Source organism: Xiphophorus maculatus, chromosome 17 (assembly GCF_002775205.1).
Source record: "Xiphophorus maculatus strain JP 163 A chromosome 17, X_maculatus-5.0-male, whole genome shotgun sequence".
Lineage (NCBI taxonomy): Eukaryota > Metazoa > Chordata > Actinopteri > Cyprinodontiformes > Poeciliidae > Xiphophorus > Xiphophorus maculatus.
The window spans coordinates 16,534,354-16,560,889 of NC_036459.1; the positions used below are offsets into that span (position 1 = coordinate 16,534,354).

Sequence of the window (26,536 nt, forward strand, 5' to 3'; positions counted from 1 at the left end):
GTCGGGTCCTCGTCTAATGTGCGTTCAGTACTTCGTGTCGTCCAGTCGTTTTAACGGTTGCTACCGGCGTCGAGCCCTGGCTTCCGCTCGGCCGTGCTGCCCGTTGCTGGACTGTATTTTCATCATTAAAAGATATGGATATGGAAGCCACTTTACCTTAACTCTACAGGGCTTTAGAAGTTGCTTTGGGTTCTTTGAGACCTCCTTGATCAATCCTTGATGCACCCTGAATTACTCTCAAAGTAATGACCTAAATTATTTTTGAGATTCCATTACGTAGAGTCGGGGTTAGGGCAGAATTACCTTCGAAGGCTACAAAGTTACTTTGGTAGGTAACTGTGTTATTGCTTTTTGAGTGTCTAGTCTACTTGATGTCTATGGCAGGTCGTACATTAGGGATTTTGTGATAATCCTGTCCTATTGAGGCATAAGGGAGACCCAGGTGCAGAGGAATTTGTAGAGCAGGAAGTATAATGAAAATAATCAAAACAACTGACAGCAAAAACTAACAGGAGACACAAAAACTGGAGCAACGACTGGAATGCAGGCAGTGTGGTGCATAGTAATGGAAGTGAAGAACAATGTAACTGGAAAGCTTAAATATACTGAGACGGGAGTGGAAATGACAGAGAAGCTAATTACAGGTGAGTGGATGCAGCTGGGGAATGGAGCAGGCAAGCTGATAGTGAGGTGGAAAATAATCAAAGCTAAAAGAATCAGAAGAGGGAAAGAAACCTGAAACTGATAAAACAGTAAACAGAAATACTAATACAAATCCAGAACACAAATAATGGGACTCATTGGACTGACACAAGGAATTAACAAAAATGGCAAAAATATAGGGAAACTATAAAGAAATGATCAAGACAGAAAATAACGGAAGCTAAAAGTCCAAACATTAACGCTTCATAACAACTACAGATCTGGCAATATTTAAAACTCCTTATATATGATGTACATTTATGTAATATGATGGGGGCTGATAGGAAAAAAGAAGAAATCAGCAGTAATACGGCAATAACATTATCTCATCTTTTAATTTTTATTAACATTTTTAACGTTGACCCGGCCCCTAGTTTCCGTGGCGATGTGTGCCCTTGAGGCTCCATGGAAGCTACCTGCTGACACTGTAATCGGTGCCAACTGTCATTGTGCTGTGCTGCCGCAACACTGCCAGCACTCTCTTCCGATTGGCCCGTTGTCAGAGCAAGCCTGACGTCTGATTGGCTGGCGTTGAAGAAGCCGATGAGCGCCACACACACGCTCGCGCACACACCCCCTCGCTCCATCTCCTCCTCTCTCTCCCCGACACTGTAAACATCCTGCTCATGCTTGCGCGTTCCTTCTCCTTTCTTTGAGGATCTTTTGAATGCCAGCCTCTCCAGTCCAGAGCGCGTGCATGCGTCCCTGCGTGTCTGGGATGTTGACTTGGTCGCTACGGTGATGGGGTAAAAAGTGTGTGGGGCCGAGGGGAGATGCTGCTTTCCCTCGTGGGACGCCGTGTTTGTTTGTTTGTGTCCCTCTGCGAGGCCGTTCGTTGGCGCTGGAGGGAAAACGCGGGCTGACCGAGTGTGCGTGCAAGCGTGCGTGTTTGCATGTTTGTATGTGGAGGAGTCCTTCTGGGTGTTTTGACATTTGCTTCAGCTCAGCTGGGAACCCCCCCATTCCGTCCCCAGCCCCGCTGTCCCCTCTCTCCTCCGCTCTGAGGGGTGAAGCTGCCTCTGTCTCTGCCCACCTCCACACGGTGAGTGTTATCAAGTTGTCTTGAAGCGAAGGCAGCTTGTTCTTCCGAGTGCTGCAGTGCTCTCCTTCATGCATTGCCATGTCCTCCTCCTCTCACTCACCTTTACCCCCGGCTCATTCCTCACACTCGGCTCCCCCGTGACCATGCAAGCATATATGACCTTCAGTCGCTGTGGCGGTGAACTCTTTTTTTTTTTTTTTTTTTTTTTCCATACACTTCTCCATCATGCATGATGCATTGCTCTGAACACACTCAGAAAGGTCGTGTCATTGACGCCGGAGAGTGTGAGTGAGCGTCCTGCTGGATGTGCGGCGATGGAAACTCCATCATTCCCTGACGGGAAATAAAAGACACATCCAAGGACAATGATGGGCGCATCCAGATGGAGGGAACGGTTTTCCTGACACTGATCTGCGAACCACACACGCACACCATCGTCTCCTGTTCTCCTCTGTGACATAGAAGATCTAAAAGCGGCCGTAGAACGGATACAACCATTTTCTCCAAAAATATACAGTTCTTTGAATAAAAATGCAACACATATCTTCTTTTTTTGTGTTTTGTTTAATGTTATACATAAAGGGGACATATTACTCAAAGTTCATAATTTGCACTTTCTTGTACTTCCATTTGGGTTTCCGTTGCTTCTAAAAACAGCCAAACTGCTTTAAAAACTCAAAAAGATGTTTTTTTTGGACAATATGTCAATGTTTTTTGGTGTCTGAAAAATGTGTCCTTTCAAAAAACTCAAGAATGTAATGTCACAAATCAACAAATCAAATCAACAGACACAAATCAACAGGCACCGTCCCTCACCTAGCCCATCACCTAGCAACCAAGCGGAGTTCCAGCACGTTTGGTCAGCTGGTCTCTTCATAAAAATCCTTATTCCCATCATGTTTTAGTGTGTCTGTCCATTTGTTTTGTAACTTATGGAATTCTATACTAATATTTGCTAGTACCCTCATGCCATAATGTTCCCTCCTCCAAACACACTGTTGGTATGTTGTGTTTGGGGTGTTGTGCAGTTCAACTATTCCTCTAAACATGCAGCGTGAAATGGAATTGAAACCACTCACTGATGTTTCCAATAGAGTTCAGCTCTTTTCTTGACCTTCTATGCCTACTTTACCTCCTTCTTGTAAAGTTTTTAAAATGCATAGTATATTTCCTCTTTATTACGCTTAATTTTTTATTTATTTGGGTGGATATTTTTGTCTTTATTGAATATTTGGACTGTTCATCCCTATTTTCCTCACTAATATTTAGGCAGGACCACTGTCTTAAAGTGGAACAAGACATGAGGGATCTGTAAATAAAAATAAACCTGTGCAATATCATTTTAAACTGAAACAAAAGATAAATTGTGTTTGATGTAGCATTAATGAGGCGTCTTGAGCTGCCTAACTCCCACACAGGAATGTTTATGAGTATTAATACCTTATATTGCCTGAGAGGGCAGAAACACTGGCACGGCCTCAAAACTGGAAAAGCACCATAAAATATCATACACTTTGACTATTTCTTGATCCTAGTGTCTCGAAAACTAATGTTTTGGTTTGGAGTGGTCAGTGTCTATCAGAAACATCCTAAGGAATTAGCAACAGTGAACTGGTAACATGGTTGAGCAAGAGACTGATCTGATGAAGCAAGTTTTCTTATAAATTCTCTTGTATATTATGGCCTGATGGTGTATGCGTTGTTTGAAGAAGGCAAGCCAATGGAGGCGGTATGAGGCTTCTGGTAAAGTTCTGTTGAGAAACTATAGGTCCTTCCATCTGTTGGGATGCTACTTTGACCCCTCTCCATCTAGCATACCGTGCGTCCACTGTCATGGAAACATTGTTCCCTATAGGTTACAGCATCTTTCAGCCAGATATTGCACCTTGTCACTGAGAACACTGAGTACTTGAGCTTTTGGACGTTGGCTAGCCTTCCAAATTCCTGGATATGGCTACTGAGGTAAAGAAATCTGATCCATGGAGATGCCCCTTTGCAACGTCCTGCTGTTCAGAGTCTGTTGTGTCTGCTGCTAACATACTGGAGACAGATACCACAGCCCACATCGATGTGTCAGGAGGACTCCAAGCCTCTACAGGTTGTCTTGTGGCTTATTGGTGTAGATTTATCTTAGAATTTAGTCTTCAGACAGAATGTATTTGCCATGTCAAATACAAATCTATTCTTCTACTTACAAGGTACAGTATGCCAGTTGGACGTATCCCAAGAGTCACATCTTAGACTCTAAAAGCCTCTGTTAGCTTGAGAAATGCTGAAGTTTATGCCAGAAATGTTAGCAAAAAAAACAAAAATCTGAATGATTGCTCATGTGGAGGCGTTGCCAAGAAAAAGGTTTGCAAAGATGCATCTGGGTGAAACCCAAGGCTCATGGAAAAATGTATTCTGGACAGATGAGACCAAAGTAGAGATTTTAGCTATGATTCACACTGCCACAGTTAGCTAATGCCCAGCACAGGCTGTAGGACTGGCAGATAAAATATCTATGGACTCAGCTCATGTGTTGGGAGGGTGAATTTGAACTTCTGCCATCTGGGAGGCGATTCAGAATGCTTTGTCACAGAAGGAACAGGTACAAGAACTCCTTTGTGCTGTATTCCATCAAACTCCAAAACCAGAGGAAGAATAAATGAATTCACCAGACACAGGTTAGGACCAAACAACCTCTGCATGGCAAGGAAACAACTCCTGCATTCCCAGAAAGTAACCGTTAGGTTCCAGGAATGTACTATCTATTACATGTAGTTCTATAAAACATTCTCATTTTCACTTCTCTTTTATGAGTTTTCAGTTGATGCTGTGATCAAAATGTGTTTGAACTACCTACACCTTTCCCTATTAGGTTTCAACCCTGGGATATGACAATCAATTTGTTTTGAAATTCATTCTGAGAGTATATAAAAAAATAATCCAAGAACCAGCAATTATTTCAGCACAACAGTGTGAAAACATTGCTTCATGGTTGTTATTTTCTGTTTTTTCACCTTGGAAGACACTAATCGTGTGAGAAATGATTGAGTGGAATCAGTGAAAGCAGCCGATGCTCATTCTGTTGCTTTACTGGTGCCTGTCTGTCAATGACTCTCACCAGCAGTCTAAATATTTCAGCCTTGTGTGAATAAATGCATTTTGACCGGTTGGAATGCTTTGGAGATATAAAAGGGTGAAAGCAATAGCCAGATGAAAGGGTATCTGATGAAACGGAGATCTGACGATGAGGTCAGTTTCTCTTTTCTTTTATGTGCGCTCCCATCAGTTCACCATGCGATCTCAGATGTAGCTTGTGTTACACAGGCACCGTTAATGTTTCATAGATGCATTGTTTAACCCGTTACAGTGTGACCCGTCGGAGCAGCAGCACGACGTAAGCCAGGGGTGTCCAAAGTCAGTCCTGGAGGGCCGGCGTCCTGCATCCTTAGTTCTCACCCTGGTTTAACGCACCTGGATCCAATGATGTCTCGTTAGAAGGCCTAAGAAGAGCATTGACATGCTCAGAAGGTTGTTGGTACCACCAGGGAGAGAACTACAACATGCAGAACGCCGGCCCTCGAGGACCCACTTTGGGCACCCCTGACGTAAACTAATCTGTAACATCCTAGTCCCCAGACAGCTAACATTTATAGTAAGCAATTCTAATTTCCACTAATGAGAGCAGGGTTGACGTTCTGTAGCGACCAAGGAAATGGGGTCGCTAATGCATTAAATACTGGAAGTGGAGTCAAAAAGCTAAAACAGTGGAGCACTTCTGATATTTTTATGTAATTGTTACATAATTGCACACAAAATCAACAAATGTGGGTAAAAGATAACAGAAAAGCACCAATTAAGACAACAGTGCCAAATAAAAGGAGTGAACGTTTTCTAAAGCATTAAAGTTTGATGTTTCAGGCCCAACTTGTCTATTCATGATCTATTATGAATTAGTTCTGTGCAGGTTCTCCAAATAAACTAATATGCATCTTTATGAGTTAGGGTTAGGGTTGTAGGTTGAAACTGGATTATCCAGAGAAAACACAGAACAAGGCGATAGGTATTTATTCAGATGAAAATAAAAAACTAGAAATCTTTTTTTCCAGACCTGTTGTCTGGTTGATTGAGCTATTTATTTGATAACTTATCCACACCCTCCATCCCGATATACATGCACTATTCACAGTGGCTTTGACCTCAAAGACCTTCATTTCCTCATACTAAGACAACATAGCATTATGTTTTTCTATCTGTCAACATACAAGAAACGTGAGCTGCATTGTCACTGACGCAAATTGGAATTATGAAAATAAATTTGCCAATTAAAAAAAAACGTCGCTAAAAAGACTTTGCGCTCGGATGAGGTGGATTTTTTCGGTCGATTCGACAGTGTTTCGGTGGAAACACTTTGTTTGCGTCACACGAGTCGCATGACCAACAACCAGATGTTACTGCTGACGAAAAAGACGGAGAAGTCAACAGGAAGTGGTGGAAGATGACAACGTGTTTTCACTGATGACTTATTCATCGATGGAAACGCAGCAGCTGAGAAATTATGTTGTTTTTTTTGTTTGATTTTTTTTTTTTGTTTGATTTTTTTTACGGAATATAGATAATATAATATGCGGAATATAGATGATATTTTGCACACATTTGTAATGGAAATGCAGCTAGTACGACAGTAGCTTTTTATTATCCATTTTATTAACTTAAGCCCACTATAGAGGAACCCTTCAAGGATGACTGGCTGAGCAGTAATTTTGCTTGTTGGGAGTTTGATCTCTTACCGCTCTCTGCATCCAGGGGCTCCGGTGTTCCACAGCATCAGCAGCTGATTAAAAGCTGCTTCCCCCAACTTCTGTCTCTCTCTCTCTTCCTCTCTCTCTCTCTTTCTTACTATCCCTCAGCAGAAAAATTCAGCTGAGTCACATTTGCTGTCACAAACGAAGGCAGTCATTAAGGACTGAAGGTTAAAAAAAAGAGAGAAATAGATAGTTGGATTGAGTATAATTAATCTTTTTGGCTAAACTGAGGAAATTTTATCAATCCGGGATTCAATCCAGTTGAGAAAAATTTCCAGTTATCTTGTGGTTTTATTGACCGGTGTAGATTTTCAGTGTTAAGCCTTATAAATGATCACAAATGACACACTGCCTCCTGTTTCCATTTTTTTATTTTTTTATTTTTTTCAAATTATGGTGACAAACAGGTCAGGACCAGCAGTCCCGCATAATGTTATGGGACACCTCATCCCAACACTAGCTGTGTTTTCATTACTAATGTGTGCAAAACTTTGCCAATATTCCCGTAAAGTAAAAAAAAAAAAAAAAACGAAACATAATTTTGTAATTGTGTTGTTTCCATTAACTAAGAAGTACAATTAAAATCACACACGAATAACATTGTCCATGTGATAGTTCATAAAAAAAATATGTCATACCATCATTCTCCTGACACTTCTTGTTGACTTTGTAATTTTCGTCAGTAGTAACATCTGGCTGTTGATCACGTGACTCGTGATGTGAAAAAAAGTGTTTCTATCGCTGCTTTTGCGAAAGACACAAACTTCGATACAGCTGGGTAACCCCCCTCCTCCAAGAAACTTTAGGGCAGTTTTTTGTAATTGCCGTGTTTCCATTGAGCAATGTTTTTTTTTTTTTTTTGTAATTCCATTTTGCAACCTTTCATGGTCAATGGAAGTGCTGCTAGTGTTTGTGGAATTATATTGCGGAAAATCTTAGGGATTCTGAAACCTGGACTGTTTCAAATCCATTCATGCAAACATTAGCATGAAGTCGAGCAGCTAAAGGATTCCCTCTGAATACATCTCCCAGAATGCCATGCAGTCCTGGCTCAGAGTTCAGTCTTATTATCTATTGATATCGATCACGTGTCAATCGCGATATACAGTATACTGTTATTGATTTATTGACCAATCTTATATTAGATCAGAGAACTATCCTCTTGTATTAGGACAGTACAACCTAAAGCAGAAATAACTCTAAACCTCTTTACATCAACAGAGGAAGCACATAACCCTCCAAAACAAAAGTCCGTTTCAGTTTGGTACTGCATCTCAGAGTGGACATGCTGCTTTTGCATCACCGCGAAGTGTGCAAAGACACAACTCACGAGTGAGTCTCCCTGCGTTTCTGCAGATGTGAGTTTATCTCTACATGGATCTGAGCCCAAGCAGCAGAGCCCGCACCGACACAGAGAGCTGCAGCGGCCCTCGGCCTCTGGCTACCAGCCAGCCGGCAGACCCCTTGCTTTCCGGTACCGAGAGAGGGACGGCGTCATGGAGGAGTCGTCGGCCGAAACCCTGGACTCCAGCACTCAGGGCGACGTGCCTCCACTGGGTGGGACTTTTGAAGGCGTATCTAGTTTTATTTTATTTTATTTTATTTTTTCTCTCTTTCTCTCTCTCCAGATAACTTAGTTTATTTTCTCATTCGTCTTTGCGTTAGCCGTGAAGGACGTCCAGGTGGTGCTGCAGAAAGAAAGGTCAGACGGCATCAGCACCCCGTCCAGAGACGACGACTCCACCCTCCAGAACCCGGGAACTCACAGCAGCATCCTGGATGACACCAGCAAGTCGCAGTCAGCCGTCCCGCAGGTAGACTAAGAAAAAGATAAACCTGGAAAACACAAAAAAGCAGTATTCTAATTGATGATTTCATTTTATAAAAGAAAAATACTATCCAACTTCTCTCTGACTGTTTGTCCACAGAGGAGGAACAAATCGACTGGTCTTTGCTTCGGCGACGGAAAAAGTCTCATAGACTACATCCTGGTTTACAGGAAGTCCAGCTCCCAGTCCGAGAAGAGGGAGATGTTTGAAAGGAACATCCGCGCCGAGGGGCTACACATGGAAAAGGAGGTAAGGAAAGACGAAAAACATATGTGCCACGTGACTAGAGCCTAACAAGTTGTGTCTTTTTTGTAAATATTTAGCTTGCTAATAGGTGTTAAGGATGAGGTTGTGGTCATAGTGGGATATTTATAAAACCCTTGTTCAAAACTGGAAGTGCCCTGGATTCACCTTTACTGATGTAGGCTGTGACAATAATACGGAAGAAGGATGGCCCAAAAACACGTTCTCCCGGATGTGCTATGGCAGGTAAAGTTTAAGCACTTATTTGGCATGGTGGCGAAACATGAAACTGTTGCTGCGCAAGTTACTCAACAGGTTGTTGCTTGGTAACCAAAGAGTGAGTTAGTTACTAGACGCCACCAACCTAGCTTCGCTCGCTATCAGAGATATTAAGAATGTTGTGAATATTGAATATTCTATCAGACATACTGTATACTGTATTGATATTGATCACGTGTCTTACCGCGATATATATTGTTATTGATTTATTATCCAGCCCTAGATCCTATAGTGCAAAAACCTTAATAGACTCACAAGCTCCTATACCAAGACACAGGAGCTTGTTTTAAGTCAAGAAATGTTTTCGAATATTGTAAGTTAAAATGTCTGGTGGCAGAATATTTCACTTATAAGTAGTGCTTTTTCATCAATATTACAGAATTAATGACTTGCATATCATGCTGAAAAGTTACTCATAAGTTAGTTTTGTTTTATTTCAAGATATTTGCTTCAGAAAGTAGATCAAAAATACTTGATAAGATTTTGTGTTTTTAGAGCGTGGTTACTCTTTGCCAGACAAAATGATTTTTATAGTAACTGAGTAGCAGTTTATGAAGGATCTTTGTCTGTTTTATGACATAGAGAGGAACGTTAGCCTGTTCCTCTCTTCAGCTCTTAGTATAGAGGGACAGGGTGCTATCTCCGCCTACACACCCAGAATCTTATTAAGGTCTTATAAAATTGTGTTCTGTCTTAATTTGGTTTCATAACACATTCAGTCTTACCAATGTAAATCTTAAAACGCTCAGTGCTTTAGTGCCAGCTTTGAAATCGTAGGATAAGAACTCTACTCCTACCTCAAAATCAAGAGATTTGATAATGCTGTTGTGAAATCGTCTCTTGGAATTGTGAAATTTCTGGATCATCTCTGATCTTTCAACCCCGTCTTTGATGTAGCAGCGCCCGCGTCCTGATTGGAGCATCTAGAGAACGATCAATGAAACTCTTTCAGCTCTCGGCCGTGGGAGTTTCTTTCACGGAGTCATTCGGTTATTTTTAGATCTCCTACTAGTCGTTTGCAGATCATGGGTGTTTTTAAACGAAACACCCACGCTGCTGGAGCGTACGGAGAGTTAAGGATGCTGATGCCAAGCGGCCTGAGGAAAGTAGTGGTCCGCGGTTACTGAACCTGTTTTGCTTTGTGTGTGTTTGTGTGTTTGCTGTTCTGCGCAGGCCTCTTTAACAAACAGCGATGTGATCTTCCTGAAGCTGCATGCGCCGTGGGATGTTCTCTGCCGCTATGCGGAGCTGATGAACATCCGCATGCCATTCAGGTGAGAGTTTTCAGACTTATGCAGTCATTCGTCTGTGAAAAACGACAGCATTTGGACATGGCTTACATCTTCACTGGGGCATCCATATTAATGTGATAAACTATAACAGTTCTTTGATCCTGATTTTTTATTTCTGTTATTTTTTTCACAATGATTGTAAATCTAAATGTTTGCCCTGAAAATCTTGTTTTGGGGTTTTTAATGGAACTTAGAACTCATCTTGTTCAAGTCGATTTTTCTGGTTACAAAACATACTGAGTCAGGTTTTTAGGCCTCCTTGTTCACATGTTTTCAAATCTGTCCCCAAAGTTTCTATTAGCCTAATATTTGGGCTGATGGTGGCTCCAAAATTTGACTTTGTTCTCCTTAAGCTACTTGGTATCGAATTGGGTGGTCCAGCAAAACACCCAGACAACATAAAACTGCCACTCCTACAGTACTCAATCTGGTTAGCTTCTTCCTTTTCTTGCTAGCTTCTTTCTTTTCTTGCCAGCATCTTATTTTTCTTGCTAGCTTCTTCCTTTTCTTGCTAGCTTCTTTCTTTTCTTGCCAGCATCTTATTTTTCTTGCTAGCTTCTTCCTTTTCTTGCTAGCAACTTATTATTCTTGCTAGCTTTTTATTTTTCTTGCTAGCATCTTATTATTCTTGCTAGCTTCTTATTATTCTTGCTAGCTTCTTCCTTTTTTTGCTAGCATCTTATTTTTCTTGCTAGCTTCTTCCTTTTCTTGCTAGCATCTTATTATTTTTGCTAGCTTCTTATTTTTCTTGCTAGCTTCTTCCTTTTCTTGCTAGCATCTTATTATTCTTGCTAGCTTCTTCCTTTTTTTGCTAGCGTCTTATTTTTCTTGCTAGCTTCTTCCTTTTCTTGCTAGCATCTTATTATTCTTGCTAGCTTCTTATTTTTCTTGCTAGCTTCTTCCTTTTCTTGCTAGCATCTTATTTTTCTTGCTAGCTTCTTCCTCTTCTTGCTCGCATCTTATTTTTCTTGCCAGCTTCTTTCTTTTATTGATAGCATCTTTTTTAGTATTACTAAATCTCAATAAGGAAAAAAAAGAGGTTGTATGCTTTTTTCATACACATCATCAGTCACATACCGTAGCGGTATGCGTCCATAATTACAGAACTTAATACCATTGTTTCCCTGAGCTCAACGTTTTCTAAACCTTTGATCGTCAATCTTTGCCAGGAGGAAGGTCTTTTACATGCACAGACGACACAAGTTTTTGAGCAGGTTAGTGTGGAAGTTTTCAGAATCTGCCCGCAAACTTCCAACTCAATAAGTCTGGTTGTTTTAAACAAAACTTCTCTTCCAGGATGGAGAAGCGCATCAACAAGTTTCGGGGATGGCTCCCCCGCAAGCCTATGAAGTTTGACAACGACACTCTGCCCTACTTGGAGGAGAACGAAAGCTTCACGGCTCCCTTCAGTCGATCGAGGATCCATCAGTGAGATTTTTCATTTCAACTTCATCTCTTCTCTTGTGGTTTTGAAATCTTTTACATGTGCTTCTCACTCCCCCTTTTCCTTCCAGTTTCATCATCCACAACAAAGACACGTTTTTCAACAACGCCACCAGAAGCCGGGTCGTCCACCACATCCTTCAACGGGTCAAATATGAGGAGGGGAAAAACAAGATGGGTGAGTTTTCTCTGGATATTCAAAAGTCAACATTTTTTTTCTACTTTTAAAACTCGGGAAATTTTCCAAAGTCAAAAGTTTTCACTTTTGAAACTTAGAAATTTTTTCTAGAATTTTTTTTAGGTGGGAATTTGTTCTTCATCCTAAGTTTCCGTGGATATGAGGCCTAACTTAACGTCCTTACCAACTGTTTTCTCTCACGTTGCAGGACTGAATCGTCTTCTGACCAACAACTCGTACGAGGCAGCATTCCCTATTCACGAGGTAATCACATCCGCCTTCCTTTGCGGCTCTTGTTGTCGCTCTCTTCCACCGCCTGTTTCCAGGTCTTTGCTGCTCGCTCCGTTCAGCATGTTCAGGATTTTCTTGTGTTTGAACCGCACCAGGGTAGCTACCACAGCAAAAACTCCATCCGGACCCACGGAGCAGAGAACCAGAGGCACCTCCTGTATGAATGCTGGGCCTGGTGGGGGGTCTGGTACAAGTACCAGCCGCTGGACCTCATCAGGTGAGCAGACAGCTACAGTATGTTTCATATTGCGTTTAAAAGAAAGAGATGCAACAATACAGTGCAACCCATATTTGGGCTAATTTTCGATCTTAACCCCAGGTCTGTGCAACAACTGAAATTTGATGAAACCCAAACAATACTTTAGTACGATGGTGTATTTGGGACATTCTATATAAGCCTAATACAGGAGGAATCAATTTGCTGGAAAGAAATGTACATTCGTTTTAGATTCATCTCTGAAATTTTGTAGAAAAAAACTTGGAAATTTTTGAGTTTGAAAAATCCAAAAGATAGTTTTGAAAAACAAAAAACCCATCAGAAATGTGAGATTCTTGGAAGTTTTGTAGAAAAAACTTGAAAATGTCTGAGTTTCAAAAGTCGAACATTTTTGACTTTTGGGAGTTTTCTGGATTACAATAGGATTTTTTTTTTCACTTTTAAAACTCAAAAAGGAAAGAAAAAAAATCCATGTTTTTTCTAAACACATTTCTGAGGTTTTTTTGAAGCAAATTTTCAACTTTTCAAACTCAGAAAATGCCTTGCTGTTTCACAATCCCTGAGATTTTAGACAGAAATTTCCATCTTATTCTTTCTTTTTGATCTGCTGTGGCCCTAATGCACCGTCGTACTTCTTAACGTCCTCTGCTGTTGCTTCAGGAGGTATTTTGGCGAGAAGATCGGTCTTTACTTCGCTTGGCTCGGCTGGTACACGGGGATGCTGTTCCCTGCGGCCGTGGTCGGGCTCTTTGTGTTTCTCTACGGGGTTTTCACACTGGAGCACTGCTCGGTCAGGTAAACACTCAAATGCTGCTCTTTTCTTTCTATGAACAATGCCTTGTAAGTGGTTTACATTTTTGTTGGTAGACCAAGACAAAGTAACTCTTCATGGAAAACCTATTTTTTGACATTTTCGTGCAAATAAAACCTTAAAAGCGTGGCTCACATGGATTCTTCCTGAGTTTAAACTTTATAGAGTCACTTGCAGCTCCAGCTGTATGTCTACTTTTTACGTACATTTTTAGCCCCTCCTATTCCCATGTGTGACATAAAGACTTTGTAAAGGACAAGGTTAATTTGGTGTTTGCTTTTCTCCAGTAAAGAAATCTGCCAGGCCACCGACACCATCATGTGTCCCATATGCGACCAGTACTGCCCCTACCTGAGGCTGTCAGACAGCTGCATCTACGCAAAGGTACGCCCACTGCAGAGCGCTTCCTGCAGCAACCTGCACAACAACCAGGGGAATAAATGTGGTACTTTAACTAGGCCTGTCGCAATAAGCAATAAACCAGTTGATCACATGAGAAATTGAAATGAACTCAATCATTTGCACGATTTATCGTTTTTCCTTTTTTTTTCTCTCCCTATTTCTACCAAATAGTGATTCTTTTTTTTACCACTTTTTGAACTTGTAAAAACAGATTAAGTTAACTTTCGTTTTCATCTAAGTTGTAAGAAAGTTTGAGTTATTGTTGTGTCTATAAGCCGTAATGCTCCACTTCTGAAAAAAAAAATCTGTTACCTTGTAACTCAATCAATTATTCAGGTTTTTCAGCCATCCGATTGGTGCAAAGTGTGATTCTACCCATTCAGCTTTCAAGTGCTTCAGGAAGAACTGATCATTCATGCATTTGTTTGACAGTAAAACAAAGCCCTGTCTGTATTTTTAGGTCACCCATCTCTTTGACAATGGAGCGACTGTTTTCTTTGCCGTATTCATGGCGGTGTGGGGTGAGTCCCTGTTAAACTGCTCCCCAACATTCCCAGTGTCTTGTGTTCTCGTCTTGTCACCCGGGTTTAGCGTCACCATCACGCTAACGACTCAGTTAAAGATGAAATTCAAAACTTCAAGCTGAACTGCAGTGTTAGTGTTAGGGAAATGCGTTGTCCGCCTTCCAGGGTTTTTTTTTTTTTTTTTGTGATGCGGATATGTTTCAGTACATCAGACAAAGAACACCTGCGTAAATACACGGAGCTGTTTTTCTCAATAAGATGGTTTCATTCATTTAGGAAAAGAGGCTATCTGGGCAAAATTTGCCACAGGAGCTTTGTGTTGCAGTCTCGATTGTAACGTTTTCCGTGAAACTGAGATGGAAACAATTTCATCGCCGTCACCCCGAAACGTGACTAGTCGTGGCTGTTCCGTCTTAAATTGACGTGCGATACGGTGTCAGTCCAAATCTATCTTAAGGTGAGGATTATACGCTTAAGCCGCAGCTCAAAAGAGACGCCGTTTACCTCAAGTCGCACGTTAGGTTTCTCATTGGTCGAGAGTCCAGTCTTGTATCTCCTCTGCCCAAACAGACGTTGTTGTTTTTTGTTTGTTTTTAAAAAAATCTTGTTCACTGTTGGAATGTGAAACACAGCAAGGTTTGGGACGAGGATATTGTCTCCACTCACAGAGGAGACAGTTGGACAGAGACTGGGATCAACATGATGTGAGATTAAATCAAAATGCTGGTTTTGAATGGCAGAAAACTAATATTAGGCTACAAGATTGTGAAAAATGATGAAAAAATTAAAATATAAAAATGAATCTTAATAACTGTTCATTTTAGTCTCTATTACCTTTTTGGTTACCTGGAAATAATCCTGTAGATTGCAGGACAGGAAACATGCATTCTGAATCCGTTTTTCATCAATCCATATTTTTTTTTTCTCAGTTATTTCCTACACTGGTCATTAATGACATGTTCTTTGCATCGAAAGCATGCATCACCATAAAATACCTCAGCAAATCCCATCTTTTGGATGTAAAATAAGAACACAGACACATATTTATGAGCAAAATTGCAGCAAAGAAGTAAAAAAGGATAAGATTAAGTCATGTTTAATACTTTGCATAGTATGGGTAAATTATAATAAGCATCTAATACTCACTCTGTGATTAAAAAAATAAATAAAAATCTGACTAAATTCTTGTCTGTACTTTTTTTGTCAAAATCTTAAAAAAAATGTAAGCATTCTTTGAATAATGCTTCTACGACCTTGTAGACTTTATTTCAGTTTGTGAAAGTTGGCAACGCTAGCTGCTAGCTCTGGCTAGCGGTTAGCTAACCGCAGCCTGTTTACAGTGGTTGAAAGTCATTTATATCAATTCCGTCATTGTTTTTGTTGTTGTTGTTGTTGTTGTTGTGTTTTTATTTCTGCAGGGCACAAAATCGATGAAACCAGGTTTTCACAATTAGCCAAAAACATTTTTATTAGCTAATTCTTCCAACATGACAGGCTAAGAGGCTCTTCAAAATAAGAGCCATGATAAATCATGTCGCGATGTAAAGAATCGTAACAATTTCTACCATTAATTTCGCCAGATGAAGTCACATGAAAAATGTTGTAGTGTTTTAATATTTATGGACAATTTAAATCATTTTTAGCTTTAATCATGTTTAACCCTCTTTAAAAGACTTGTTTGTTGTTTGAAATGCCACTTTGTGTCGATTTTTTTAATATATATACAATGCATATTTGCGTCAGTCGCATATCAAAAGAAGACAGAATGATTAAATCACAGCAAATTGAAATGTAAAAAAAAAAGAAGAAGTTATTTCATAACTGCTGTACAAGGTCCCAGGGTATAGATGGTGAGTGTGCAAAATCCTCTGGATCTTTGTAGTTTTCTATTGCGCGGGGTGTGCAATGTGATGTACCATCAGAAGAATCATTGTAGAGCAAATAGGAGTTCTGTTCATAACCCTCAGGGTAATAGTGTGGGAGCCCTAAAGGGACACAAATAAGAAAAGTTAGTTTTATATCCTGAAAAAGTGCAAATGAAAACTGACTGCAGACGAATAAATACAAGATTTTTATATCTGTCCTCTAAGAAGTGCTGAGTAATTTAAGAAAAAAATAGACTAATTATAAGTCAGAAAAACATTCACATATGGTTCATACACAAAGATTTCAATATACTTTAATGGGTTTTTTTGTGGCAGACCTACGGAAAATAGTAGGTTTCAGAATAAGAGTGACTGAATAAAAATAAATGCTAGATTCTATATTGGAAGCAATTATGTATCACAATTAGGTCTGTCACAAAAGAAATCCCAACAAAATGTGGTCGGTTGCTTTCTATCTACTTTCTATCTATCTACTCAGGATGAGCGTCTGGCGTCTGTCTGCAGCCCTTCTGTGTGCATGTTGGATCAAACACGGAACCACTGCAGCAAAATCACTCACCGCTGAGCTTGTGAACAGAGTCTGGTTGTTGGAGAGCCTCCTGAACTCTTCGCTCGAGCCTCCAACATCTCAGCATGAAGAGCAGGACGCAGCACAGCTGCAGGGCAAAGGTCAACGCGCCCAGCGCTATGATGGTGCTGTTGCCTGTTGAGGGGGAGGAGCAGAGAACAGGCAGACGGATTTACACTGCACACCATTTTCAGTATTTTCGGGACATACATGTGATACGTTGCTGTGGCAACTGTGTCCTAATAATTTACGCATGCGGACGTTGTCCTCGTCCCAAAGGAATGCCTGGCTCTCAGTTCTCATTCATCCCAAAGCCGTTCTGTGGAGATAAAATCTGGATTTTCCCACACCAAACTCGTAAATCCATGTCTCTGTTGACCTTGTGCTTTGCTGCGCAGCCTTGTTGGAACATTGGCATCACCAAAGTGAACCCGACTCCTGAAAAACGGCCAAACACCACAGTGACTTACACTTGACACAATAGAGGGGGAGACAAGTGCTGTTCCCCTGGCAACGGCCTGACAAAGACATCGAACACGTCTCTGCTCTTTGCGTCACAGCGTCGGACGCTTTGCATGAGAATCAGAGATTAAAAGGTTTGGAGTCGGCTGCTGGGCCATGGAAACCCATTCCATGAAGCTCTCTATTCGCTGTTCTTGAGCTAATCTGAAGGCAACACCACATTTTTGAGGTCTGCTGAAGGTACCCGACCACCTCTCTGGGATTTTACATAGCCTACAATAGGGGTTCCCATATCTTCCATGCCGCGGCGCCCCAAAGAGCATGAACCAATGGCAATGCTAACCACAGATAATGCTACAATGTAAAGAACCATCAACTTTTAGAATGCTTATTTTTAAATTCACTATTTAATAATAATTGCATTCCTTTAGCATAAATGCTGCCTCATACCTGAATACAGATCCTGTTGAACACGTTTGTGATTTGAACAAAAACAATGAGAAGAAATGACTTGTATCCCGTCTGTATCTTGGTCTTATGAACCCATAAGTTGGATGTGTTACTTTAAACCAAGAGTAAAATTATCCACTTCCAGTAGAGGTGATCAAATGTGATCCAGACTCATTATAAGGTGTAAAATAGCCCTTTAGCACCAACTAGGTCCAACATTAGCATTAGTGGCTAACAAGTTACCAGTCCTGGTGTTCTCACAGAGCTTAGAAATTATTATAATCTTGTCCATTCTTCTTTTTCTGTGGTTACTACAACTGTGACCATCGAAAGAAACAGAACAGCTCAAAAACGACTTCCCTCTGACTTAAAAACAAGAGTCAAATATAGATGGAGGTCACCATCAGATTCTGGGCCCTTAAAAAATAACATGCACTTACAGTCGAGACATTCCATTTTAATCTCACCAGGTTCTAGATGTGACTGCTACGCTAGTCAAACAGTAAAACAAGATATTCAGCTTTTAGGAGATGATTGAAAATGGTCCAGTACCGACTGATGATGCAGCGACTTCCCTGAAAGCGATGTCTGTCTGTACGACGGCTAGCGTCAGGTTCTGGTTCTGAATGAATCCCATCCCGCCACTTCCCGTCTGCTCCAATGGCCGACCTGATGCCAAAAAAAAATCATGTTTACATAGCTAAAAGTTTATTTTATTTGAAATTTAATTTACCAAAATATCTATCAATAGCAAACCTGTGAAGTTCTGCAATACTATGAGCTGCTAGGTCAGAGGTCAGAAAACTATACATTTTTACTCTTATTCATGATAAATCAAATTTGTCTAGAGCTGTAAAAACCTGCATGACCCTTTGTGAACTATAGTCAAGTTAAAGAACTCAAACTTTATTACTGATTTTTGGCTTTAGAACAAAGAAATAAGCTTTTAGAAGAAGACAAAACTACATCCTTGACTGAAACATTTCAAATTTGTAGCAATCTCGCGAGGATGGAAGCAGATCGATGCTGGCTAAGAAGTTCCGAAAAACAATCATTAATCTGAGCGACAGGCAGAGAACGGCTTCTGCAAACAAGTAGGTTTTGGTTCCATTGTGCAGAATACATTTGGATCCAAACAATTGCTGCCATCTTACAGGGAGATGAGTTTAAAGTAAAAAAGAACAATTCCAAACTGCAACTCACAGATACTATGCGCAGACTCAAAACGTCTGATGAATCTGAGATGAGAGAAGTTGTGCAGCAGCTCTTTTAAGGGAAAACTCAGACGGGAAAGCGTGCCGACCTCGCAGCTCTTCTGCTGTCCCGACGGATGTAGTTTGGGTTCACTAGCGACGGAGAATGCGCTCAAATCCCTTCATTATGGCCCTCCGGTATGGGCTCCCTGCCGGCTCCCAGTGGAGAGCTGGGCCCTTCCCAGACAGCTGAGCCTTTCACTTTCAAAACATCCCACTCCTCTGAGGGCTGATCGCGGACCTGGACGTGGCAGAGGGACAGAGCAGACGAGAGGAGGGTAGAGACTGTGAGAATAAAGGGCAGTGATTAGAGCAGAGGAGAAGGTAAACATGTTCAATGAGTAAGCTATCCACAGGACTTTGATCAGAGACACACCACCCAACCTCTGTCTCAGGACTTTCTCTGGGAATGACCTCCACTTTATAGTTTAAATGATTTAATCAGGCTTTTAAAATGCAAACCTAATCATGTTCTTCAGGATTGGTTTAAGGTGAACTGAGTAGACCCAGATCTCGCTAAACTTGCCGTGGGCAGGAAATTCCCAGGTTCGGTTTTGAAAGTTTGCTGCTTTGCTGAAAAAAGGAGCAGCTGAGTGCAGAAATGTTGCCTCGGAGTTTTGCACATGACCTCCGAGTCCGTGAGGTCGGGAAAACCTCCACGCCGGTTCCAAGTCCGGTTTCAAGTCTGGACCTGAGCGGTTAACATGTCCCTCACTCTGAAGAAACATACTGGAAAAAACGGTACATTTGTAGCACAGTTGATGTGAAACAACAATAGAAGATTTTCTGAAATAAAGACTGAATTAATATTTACTGTGTTGACCATTGAGCACGCCAATCACCAGGCAGTTTCATTAGTCGCGCTTGTTTCCATTTCAATTGCCCAAAAATTTACCAGCAATCATAATTAAAGCTGTACATACAAGTAGAACATTTTTAGACATTTGTCACCTATAAAGAAATAAATATGGTTGTAGGATAAAAGAATTGTTATTTGCTTACTTTTTGTTGATGGGTCGGGTTGCTGCAGCAGAATTGAACTGTAGATCGCATGAGGTCCTGGTTTCAAAGCAGATGAGGTGCAACAATAATGAAGAGACAAAAATTAAATAAAAGGGGAAAAAATGCAGAAGAAACAACCAGAACCACAGTAATCTTGACCAATACATTGATTATCACTTTAAAAAGAGAAGGCAATTAAATAAATTTGCCTGCTTTGCTCATTTATTTATTCCTAAAAAAATTACAAAGAAAAACACGCAACGAGAATAATGAACTAAACGATTTTTTTCTCTCCCTCCAGCAACAGTCTTCCTGGAGTTCTGGAAAAGACGAAGAGCTGTCTTGGCGTACGACTGGGACCTCATAGACTGGGAGGAGGAAGAGGTAAAGGATTTTACTCCCGTCTTTGTCCTCTGGGTTGACTTGCTGCGCGTCTAAAGACTCTCGCTATGCGGTTTCTGCGTTCTTGTTGTGCGTGAAGTGGTGCGCGAACTCCCCTGTTTCTGGTCATTCAGGATGAAATCAGACCCCAGTTTGAGGCCAAATACTCCAAGAAGGAGCGGATGAACCCCATATCTGGAAAGCCCGAGCCCTACCAGGCCTTCACCGACAAGTACAGCCGCCTTCTCGTCTCGTCGTCTGGAATATTCTTCATGGTGGGTCTATAAGACGTCGATTAAATGTGAATATAAGTTGAACTCCTTAATTTTCCCACTTGTTTATTCAAATGTTTCAGACACAGGCTCTCCGTCACCTAATTTATATGTATATTTTTAAATCTCTTTTAGTTTTCGTAAAAGTACCTTCTCATTTGTTAAATGTAATCTTTAAAATTGTACTAAATACGTCTTCTTTTTACAAGTAATTTCATATTTTAAGCTAACATTTGGACAGTAAACAACTTTTGCTTCTGAATTCGGAAAGAAAGCTGGAGCAATTAATTATCATAACATCACGACAATGTTGAAAGAGCCAAACAGAAGCAGCTGCTACATCAGTGAACATACATTATTATTCACTGGATATTTTTCCTCCATTTTGAGAGAAATCTGCATCTACATGTCAAAAATGCCTGTAATGCTGAAGCATCGTTGGGCTAAAAGCCGCGTCTCCATGGGAACTGTTTACCATTTCCTCCCAGTTATTACCTTCTATGTGTTACATTTATGTTTGTTATTTATGTTTATGTTATTGTTGTGAACAATAAACAGTGTGTGAAAGTGGGTCAGCACCTGCATGCTTTTCAATATTCTACAATTGTGCAGTAGGCATGCAGTTTCCTTAAATACTGCTCCTTTTCTTCTAAAGGAGAAGCCTTATGTAAAGCTTTAGGTCATGCTCCAATATTATTCCCTCATCAAAACATACCTTCATTCTTTCATGTATGTTTGAAAAAAAAAAATCCTCTCGTCTCCTATGGCAACCATTCAGCTGTGCAAAACGCCTGGGTGGACATAGCCCCGCCCTCCGAGACGAAGCTCCTGCAGTTTAGGAGCTTGCAGCTCATAGAGCAGCCGTCCCCTGTGACTAAATGGAGCTAACAGTCGGTCTCTTTGTATTCAGAGGTTGTATTTTTAGTGTTTAGCTGGAGTTCCAAGTGAGAAAGTTGGAGCTTGCGAAGCAGCCAAAGGTTTAGCATCCAAAATCCGTCTTTTTTTCCTGCTGTAGCTTAGTAAAAAAACTTAGCAGCTTTTCTCTCACACAGCATGTTTTTGTGTCCCGCCGATCTCCCAGATACTGGTGGTGATCGCAGCCGTGTTTGGCATCGTGATCTACCGCGTGATCACGGTCAGCACCTTCGCCGCCTTCGGCTGGGCGCTCATCAGGAACAACTCTCAGGTGGCAACTACAGGCACGGCAGTCTGCATCAACTTCTGCGTCATCATGCTCCTCAACGTGGTGAGTCAGTCGCTCGCCGCTAACTTTCTGCAGACAAGAAGCAAAACGTTTTGTCTGCTTGATGGAACCCTTTCTGATTACAGTGTTCTGCAAAAGCACTCATAGCCAGTAATCTTTTTACATTTTTTGTCACATATGTTAGGTGACAGACAGACTGATGTACTGAGTTCCTATTTTTTTCACAGCTTTATGAAAAAGTTGCCCTTTTCCTCACAAATTTAGGTGAGTGGACTTTAAGACATGTTTAAGTCTTACAATGTCATTAACACAGCACCTTTTCTGTACATTTCAAATGTACAGTTGAGTGACAATAAAATCTGTCTGGGTCTGTAAACTTGTCCATGAGTTGTTGGCGTTCCTGAAATCAGGAACATAAATAAACTGCACTTTATTTGTTTCTCGTGTGGCTACAGAGCAGCCAAGGACGGAGTCAGAGTGGGAGAACAGTTTCACCTTCAAGATGTTCCTCTTTCAGTTCGTCAATCTCAACAGCTCGACTTTCTACATCGCCTTCTTTTTGGGAAGGTGAGGAGGTTTAGCATTACGCTTCTTACATACAACAGGACTGCAGTAAATGTAAAAACAGCCACGTAGTGTGAAACTAATAGTTCTATACGGCAAAAAAAAACTAACTTATGAACGGAGATAGAGTCCGAAAAATAAGGAGAAAATTATTTGTAAATGTTGAAATAAAAAAAAAGTTGAAATAGAAGTGTTATTGATGTTACAAAAGAGCAATGCTACTTTTGTAATAAATCTGGGTAGCTAACTGTATATAATTTCAAATGTACAGCAAAACACCCATTGCCATATGTTTTTGAAATAAACCAATGATAAGGCCACAGCCCTGCTTTGGTGGCTGAGGGAGCCAGCGGCTTTATTTAACAATAACTTTCTGCTGATAACATTAGAAAGTGAGCACACTGCTTTCTTTTAAGCTGAGATGCTAACAGGTCATTAGCAGGAGAACTGTGAAAGAGGAAAACGTAAGCAATCTAAATGATAGCATTAGCTCTACCGCTATGCTAGCTGCTAGAGAAAGTTAAAAAATAGCGCTTTATAACTCCTACTAAACACTTTTAACAACAAAACTGAACAAAACCAAAACCCCATCTGCCCAACTTCAAGAAATATCTATAAAAATAGAACCAAGTCGTAGAAATATGGATGCTGGTCATTTTAGCACATTGCTAGCACTTGTGAATGTGCTACCAACACATTGCTTGTTTTTGTGAAAGACTTGCTTGTGAAATAAGCAAGTTACTTATTTCTCAGTCATTTGATGTTAGCAATTTGCTAATAAGCTAATTTTCTTGAACAGGCTAGCACATATGTGGATACTTGAGTTACATACAGGTATTAATGGTGTTAAAAAAATCCTTTAGTGATGTTCCTCTGACGTGAAATAATAGTTTCTCTGTATCGAACTCACCTTTCCAGCCCTTTGTTGATCACTTACTGAGTCAGTACAAATGTTTGACTGTGATTGTCAGTAATATTGTTTTATTGACAGATTCACTGGTCGGCCAGGCGCATATCTACGCCTCATCAATCGCTGGAAGCTGGAGGAAGTGAGTTTTCCCATGACGGCATAGCCAAGAATTATGAATTCACGAAGACAGAAATTAGAAATTGGGCTATTACTGCAAACCCACTCACCAAGCATTTAACCCTCATCTCTAGTAAGTGCTACTTCTGGGAACATGCGAGGAAAATAAAGCACTGAGGTAGTCCACTGGGACAGAAGACCTGAGCGGACACTTTTTGCTGCTGAGCTAATGTGCTCCCTCTTGTGACTCTGCAGCTGCAGAAATGGAAAACTCCTCTAATGGGACGAGGACAGTTCATGTCAGCCTTTTGTAGCCGTGCAGAAACATGACTGTGCTCAGTGGTTCATTCCGTACATTTCCTGGAAAATCAAAAGATACATTTTGTTCAGCAGATGACATTTTTGCCAAATAAATGTTTGGCAAAACTGTGTGAGGTTCCAGCATACTGGAATTGCTTCATGTTCCCAAGTAATTGTTACTAACAAAACCAAATAGACTAATGATAACTCTCATTAGTGTTCAGGGTTTTTTTTTTGTAATTGCTGATCTAATGTGTTTTGGTTGCTGCTGCAGTGCCATCCCAGTGGCTGCCTGATTGACCTCTGCATGCAGATGGGCATCATTATGGTACTGAAACAGACGTGGAACAACTTCATGGAGCTCGGCTACCCGTAGGTTCAGGTTCTTTTCATTTTTTTTGCTCAGTTTTGTTATTGCTCTGTGGATGGCCCTAAACATTTACTAGCGGATATTTACACTTTTGTAGTAAGACTCCGCTGGTGTTTGATTGCGGTGTGTCTGGCTTCTGGGTGCGATAGAGTAGTTGAAGCAAATGAGAAAACTGAAGCAGGGCTAACCACACTGTCAGGACAAAAAACTTGCTTCTGCTCTCACTAATCACCTTAAATGAACAAACCAGGGCCTACAATATTTAGCTCCCTTACTGATAGAAAACAGCATAGTCTTGGCTCCCTGCGGATGGGGATTCCAGTTGGAGAGAGGTGCGCGCACCTCCAAATTGTGCATACGGCTACTGGTTGAGGGGGAAAAAAATAGTTCAGCACCAGTTCAAGAATAAAATGTGACCGTCCATTCAAAAAAGGTCCTGACATCCTATTTTGAAGATAAGGGAATTGCACAAGCCGTGACTGATTTATAACCATTTTTAACAACGGTAGAATGGACACTAAGCTAAATAAACACAGCAAACTCTACTTTAGGAGTGACATGTCTGTTGGGTCGCCTTGCATTGTGCTTCCAGGCTCATCCAGAACTGGTGGACTCGACAGAGGTTAAAGAGAGAGCACGGCCACATCCCCAAGGCCAGCCTCCCCCAGTGGGAGCGGGACTACAACCTGCAGTCAATGAACGCATACGGACTGTTTGATGAATACCTGAAGATGAGTAAGTCGGCCCTCTATTCTGTTTCTGTTCTATATTCAGCCTCGCAGAAAATATTTCATATCGGGGCTGGGTTTTGAGATGACCTTATATGCGTTACACGGTTTAATCTCTCCCAGTGTCATCAAAATATTCAAGCAAAACATTTTTTCATTATGGAGCTGATCTGCTGTACACGTTATGTAATTGTGACATCCATCTGCTATTCGCTGCTGCTTTCCTTTCTCTTCACAGGACGTGGAAACACTCTTTTTTTTTTTTACGCTTGCGTCAGAGTGGAATAAGTTTTAGTGCGGATTAATTAACAAGCATGGAAATGATAGGATTGGATTTCATAATAAAACTCTGTTGAGAAATGGCGCCATACTGTGGATTATTTTGGTATGTGAAGTGGTATTTAAAACTATTTCAGTTGTTTTCATGCAACAAGGATTTAATGAAATAACTCACAATCAAATAAAAATACTATATTCCTTTTAATAAACAGTTTATATGTTGTGAGACTAACTGTACCAAGAATACTTCCATCTAAATACTACAGAAGCTTTTCAATTAATGGAAAATGGCCATCTGGCTGCTTGGGTAACAAATACATAACATTTATGAAAACTATTTTTATCCCTAAAATATTGTTTGTTGAATTCATTAAAGTTCCCAATAAAGTCAAGTTCTAAGTCAAGATTAAAACTAAAATCTACTGTATTTGTGCTGTGACAGTTTTTTTGTTATTTTATTTCAATGGTAAAATCATGCCATTCGAGTGAGACAGAAGTTTGTTGATCTTTGTGAGTCAGAGGATAAGAAGAGGCTTAATGTACAGACTTGTCCATATCTACAGTCGGGCAATAATTAAAGAAGTGTAAACTGTGTTCCTCAGGGTTCTTCGCCCCATTTTGTACCTTCAATATTACACGACCCTTTGCAATATCTTCTCTAAATTCCATAACAATTTCAAACACTAAGCAGCTGATATCCAGCTCTTCCTTTCCTCTAAACCCACCTAACCTTTCTCAAATATCTCCCTGAGTAACTGTCTGAGACAAAATGTCAGCTCAACACAAACCTCTTCTAATTAAACAATGACAGAACTCTCCAGATTGCAAAAAAGTCAGATCTCTCCAAAGCCTTTTTGTTTTTTTTAAAACAATCATTGCTACCAATTCCCTTGGACTTGAGGTTAAAGGTCTGGCGACTAACTCCACTCAGCTCACACTGATACATTACAGAAATCATCTCTGTCCATCCCTGACTCCCAGCTCCACCAGTATACTCATTTACTTAATGACGGCCTTCTGCATTGATTATTATAACTCTTCTTTTGGGTCTCGGTTTCTCTTAACTCTGCCACCTAAATCTCCAGAACCCGCTCCACCAGTCATATGACTCCTGTTCCTGGCCTCCTATTCCATACTGAACTCACTTCAAAAGTTGTCTATAACCTTGTTTCTCCAAGCCTCTCTGAACTCATCTGCATCGACACGCCCCCTCACATTCCAAGGTCTTCCTCCATATTTAAATATGCCACCATATGTTGCATATTTATGACTACATATGCAGTTATGTAGTCATAGAATGGAACAAGTAAATCAATCAATGAAGACACTGGGTAGAGCCGTGAATGAAGGAAAACCGTAGCATTGTTTGAAGGGGGCGGTTTGGAAAATTTCTTTCTTTTGGTTGACACTGTTACTTAGATTAGTTGTCATGGAGAAGTCGTAAACATGCTATTGTAGATCTGTAAGTAAATTGGATGATAGAAGATCTTGGAGCCTGAACTACACCTACTGCACCGTTCAACCGGTCAACGAAGACGTGCTGTGTTTGTCTCAGTTTTGCAGTTCGGCTTCACCACCATCTTCGTGGCCGCGTTTCCTTTGGCTCCTCTCTTGGCGCTGATCAACAACATCATCGAGATCCGTTTAGACGCCTACAAGTTCGTCACCCAGTGGCGGCGACCTCTTCCATCACAAGCCAAAGACATTGGTAAGGAAAAGGCTATAAATTCTTTAGTAAAATAATTTC

General features: G+C 40.7%; 1 protein-coding gene across 3 annotated transcripts in view; it reads left to right on the forward strand.

Annotated features, from left to right (window-relative positions):
* Nucleotides 1-26,536, forward strand: part of ano4 (anoctamin 4) — a 46,792-nt gene that overhangs the window by 17,423 nt on the left and 2,833 nt on the right. The window contains exons 1-22 of one of the 3 annotated variants that reach the window (XM_005801158.3): nt 1,091-1,744; nt 7,891-8,091; nt 8,200-8,348; nt 8,463-8,612; nt 10,059-10,159; nt 11,347-11,391; nt 11,474-11,605; nt 11,692-11,798; nt 12,007-12,062; nt 12,185-12,306; nt 12,967-13,101; nt 13,405-13,501; nt 13,980-14,040; nt 19,966-20,048; nt 20,180-20,320; nt 21,399-21,563; nt 21,749-21,785; nt 21,977-22,088; nt 23,077-23,134; nt 23,687-23,784; nt 24,375-24,517; nt 26,345-26,497. In XM_005801158.3, the coding sequence (XP_005801215.1) occupies nt 8,031-8,091; nt 8,200-8,348; nt 8,463-8,612; nt 10,059-10,159; nt 11,347-11,391; nt 11,474-11,605; nt 11,692-11,798; nt 12,007-12,062; nt 12,185-12,306; nt 12,967-13,101; nt 13,405-13,501; nt 13,980-14,040; nt 19,966-20,048; nt 20,180-20,320; nt 21,399-21,563; nt 21,749-21,785; nt 21,977-22,088; nt 23,077-23,134; nt 23,687-23,784; nt 24,375-24,517; nt 26,345-26,497 (2,206 nt within the window). In that variant the 5' untranslated portion in view covers nt 1,091-1,744; nt 7,891-8,030. Of the gene's footprint in view, nt 1-1,090; nt 1,745-7,890; nt 8,092-8,199; nt 8,349-8,462; nt 8,613-10,058; nt 10,160-11,346; nt 11,392-11,473; nt 11,606-11,691; nt 11,799-12,006; nt 12,063-12,184; nt 12,307-12,966; nt 13,102-13,404; nt 13,502-13,979; nt 14,041-19,965; nt 20,049-20,179; nt 20,321-21,398; nt 21,564-21,748; nt 21,786-21,976; nt 22,089-23,076; nt 23,135-23,686; nt 23,785-24,374; nt 24,518-26,344; nt 26,498-26,536 lie in introns of those variants that run through there. The other 2 variants (XM_023350101.1, XM_023350102.1) reach the window with 2 other exon arrangements.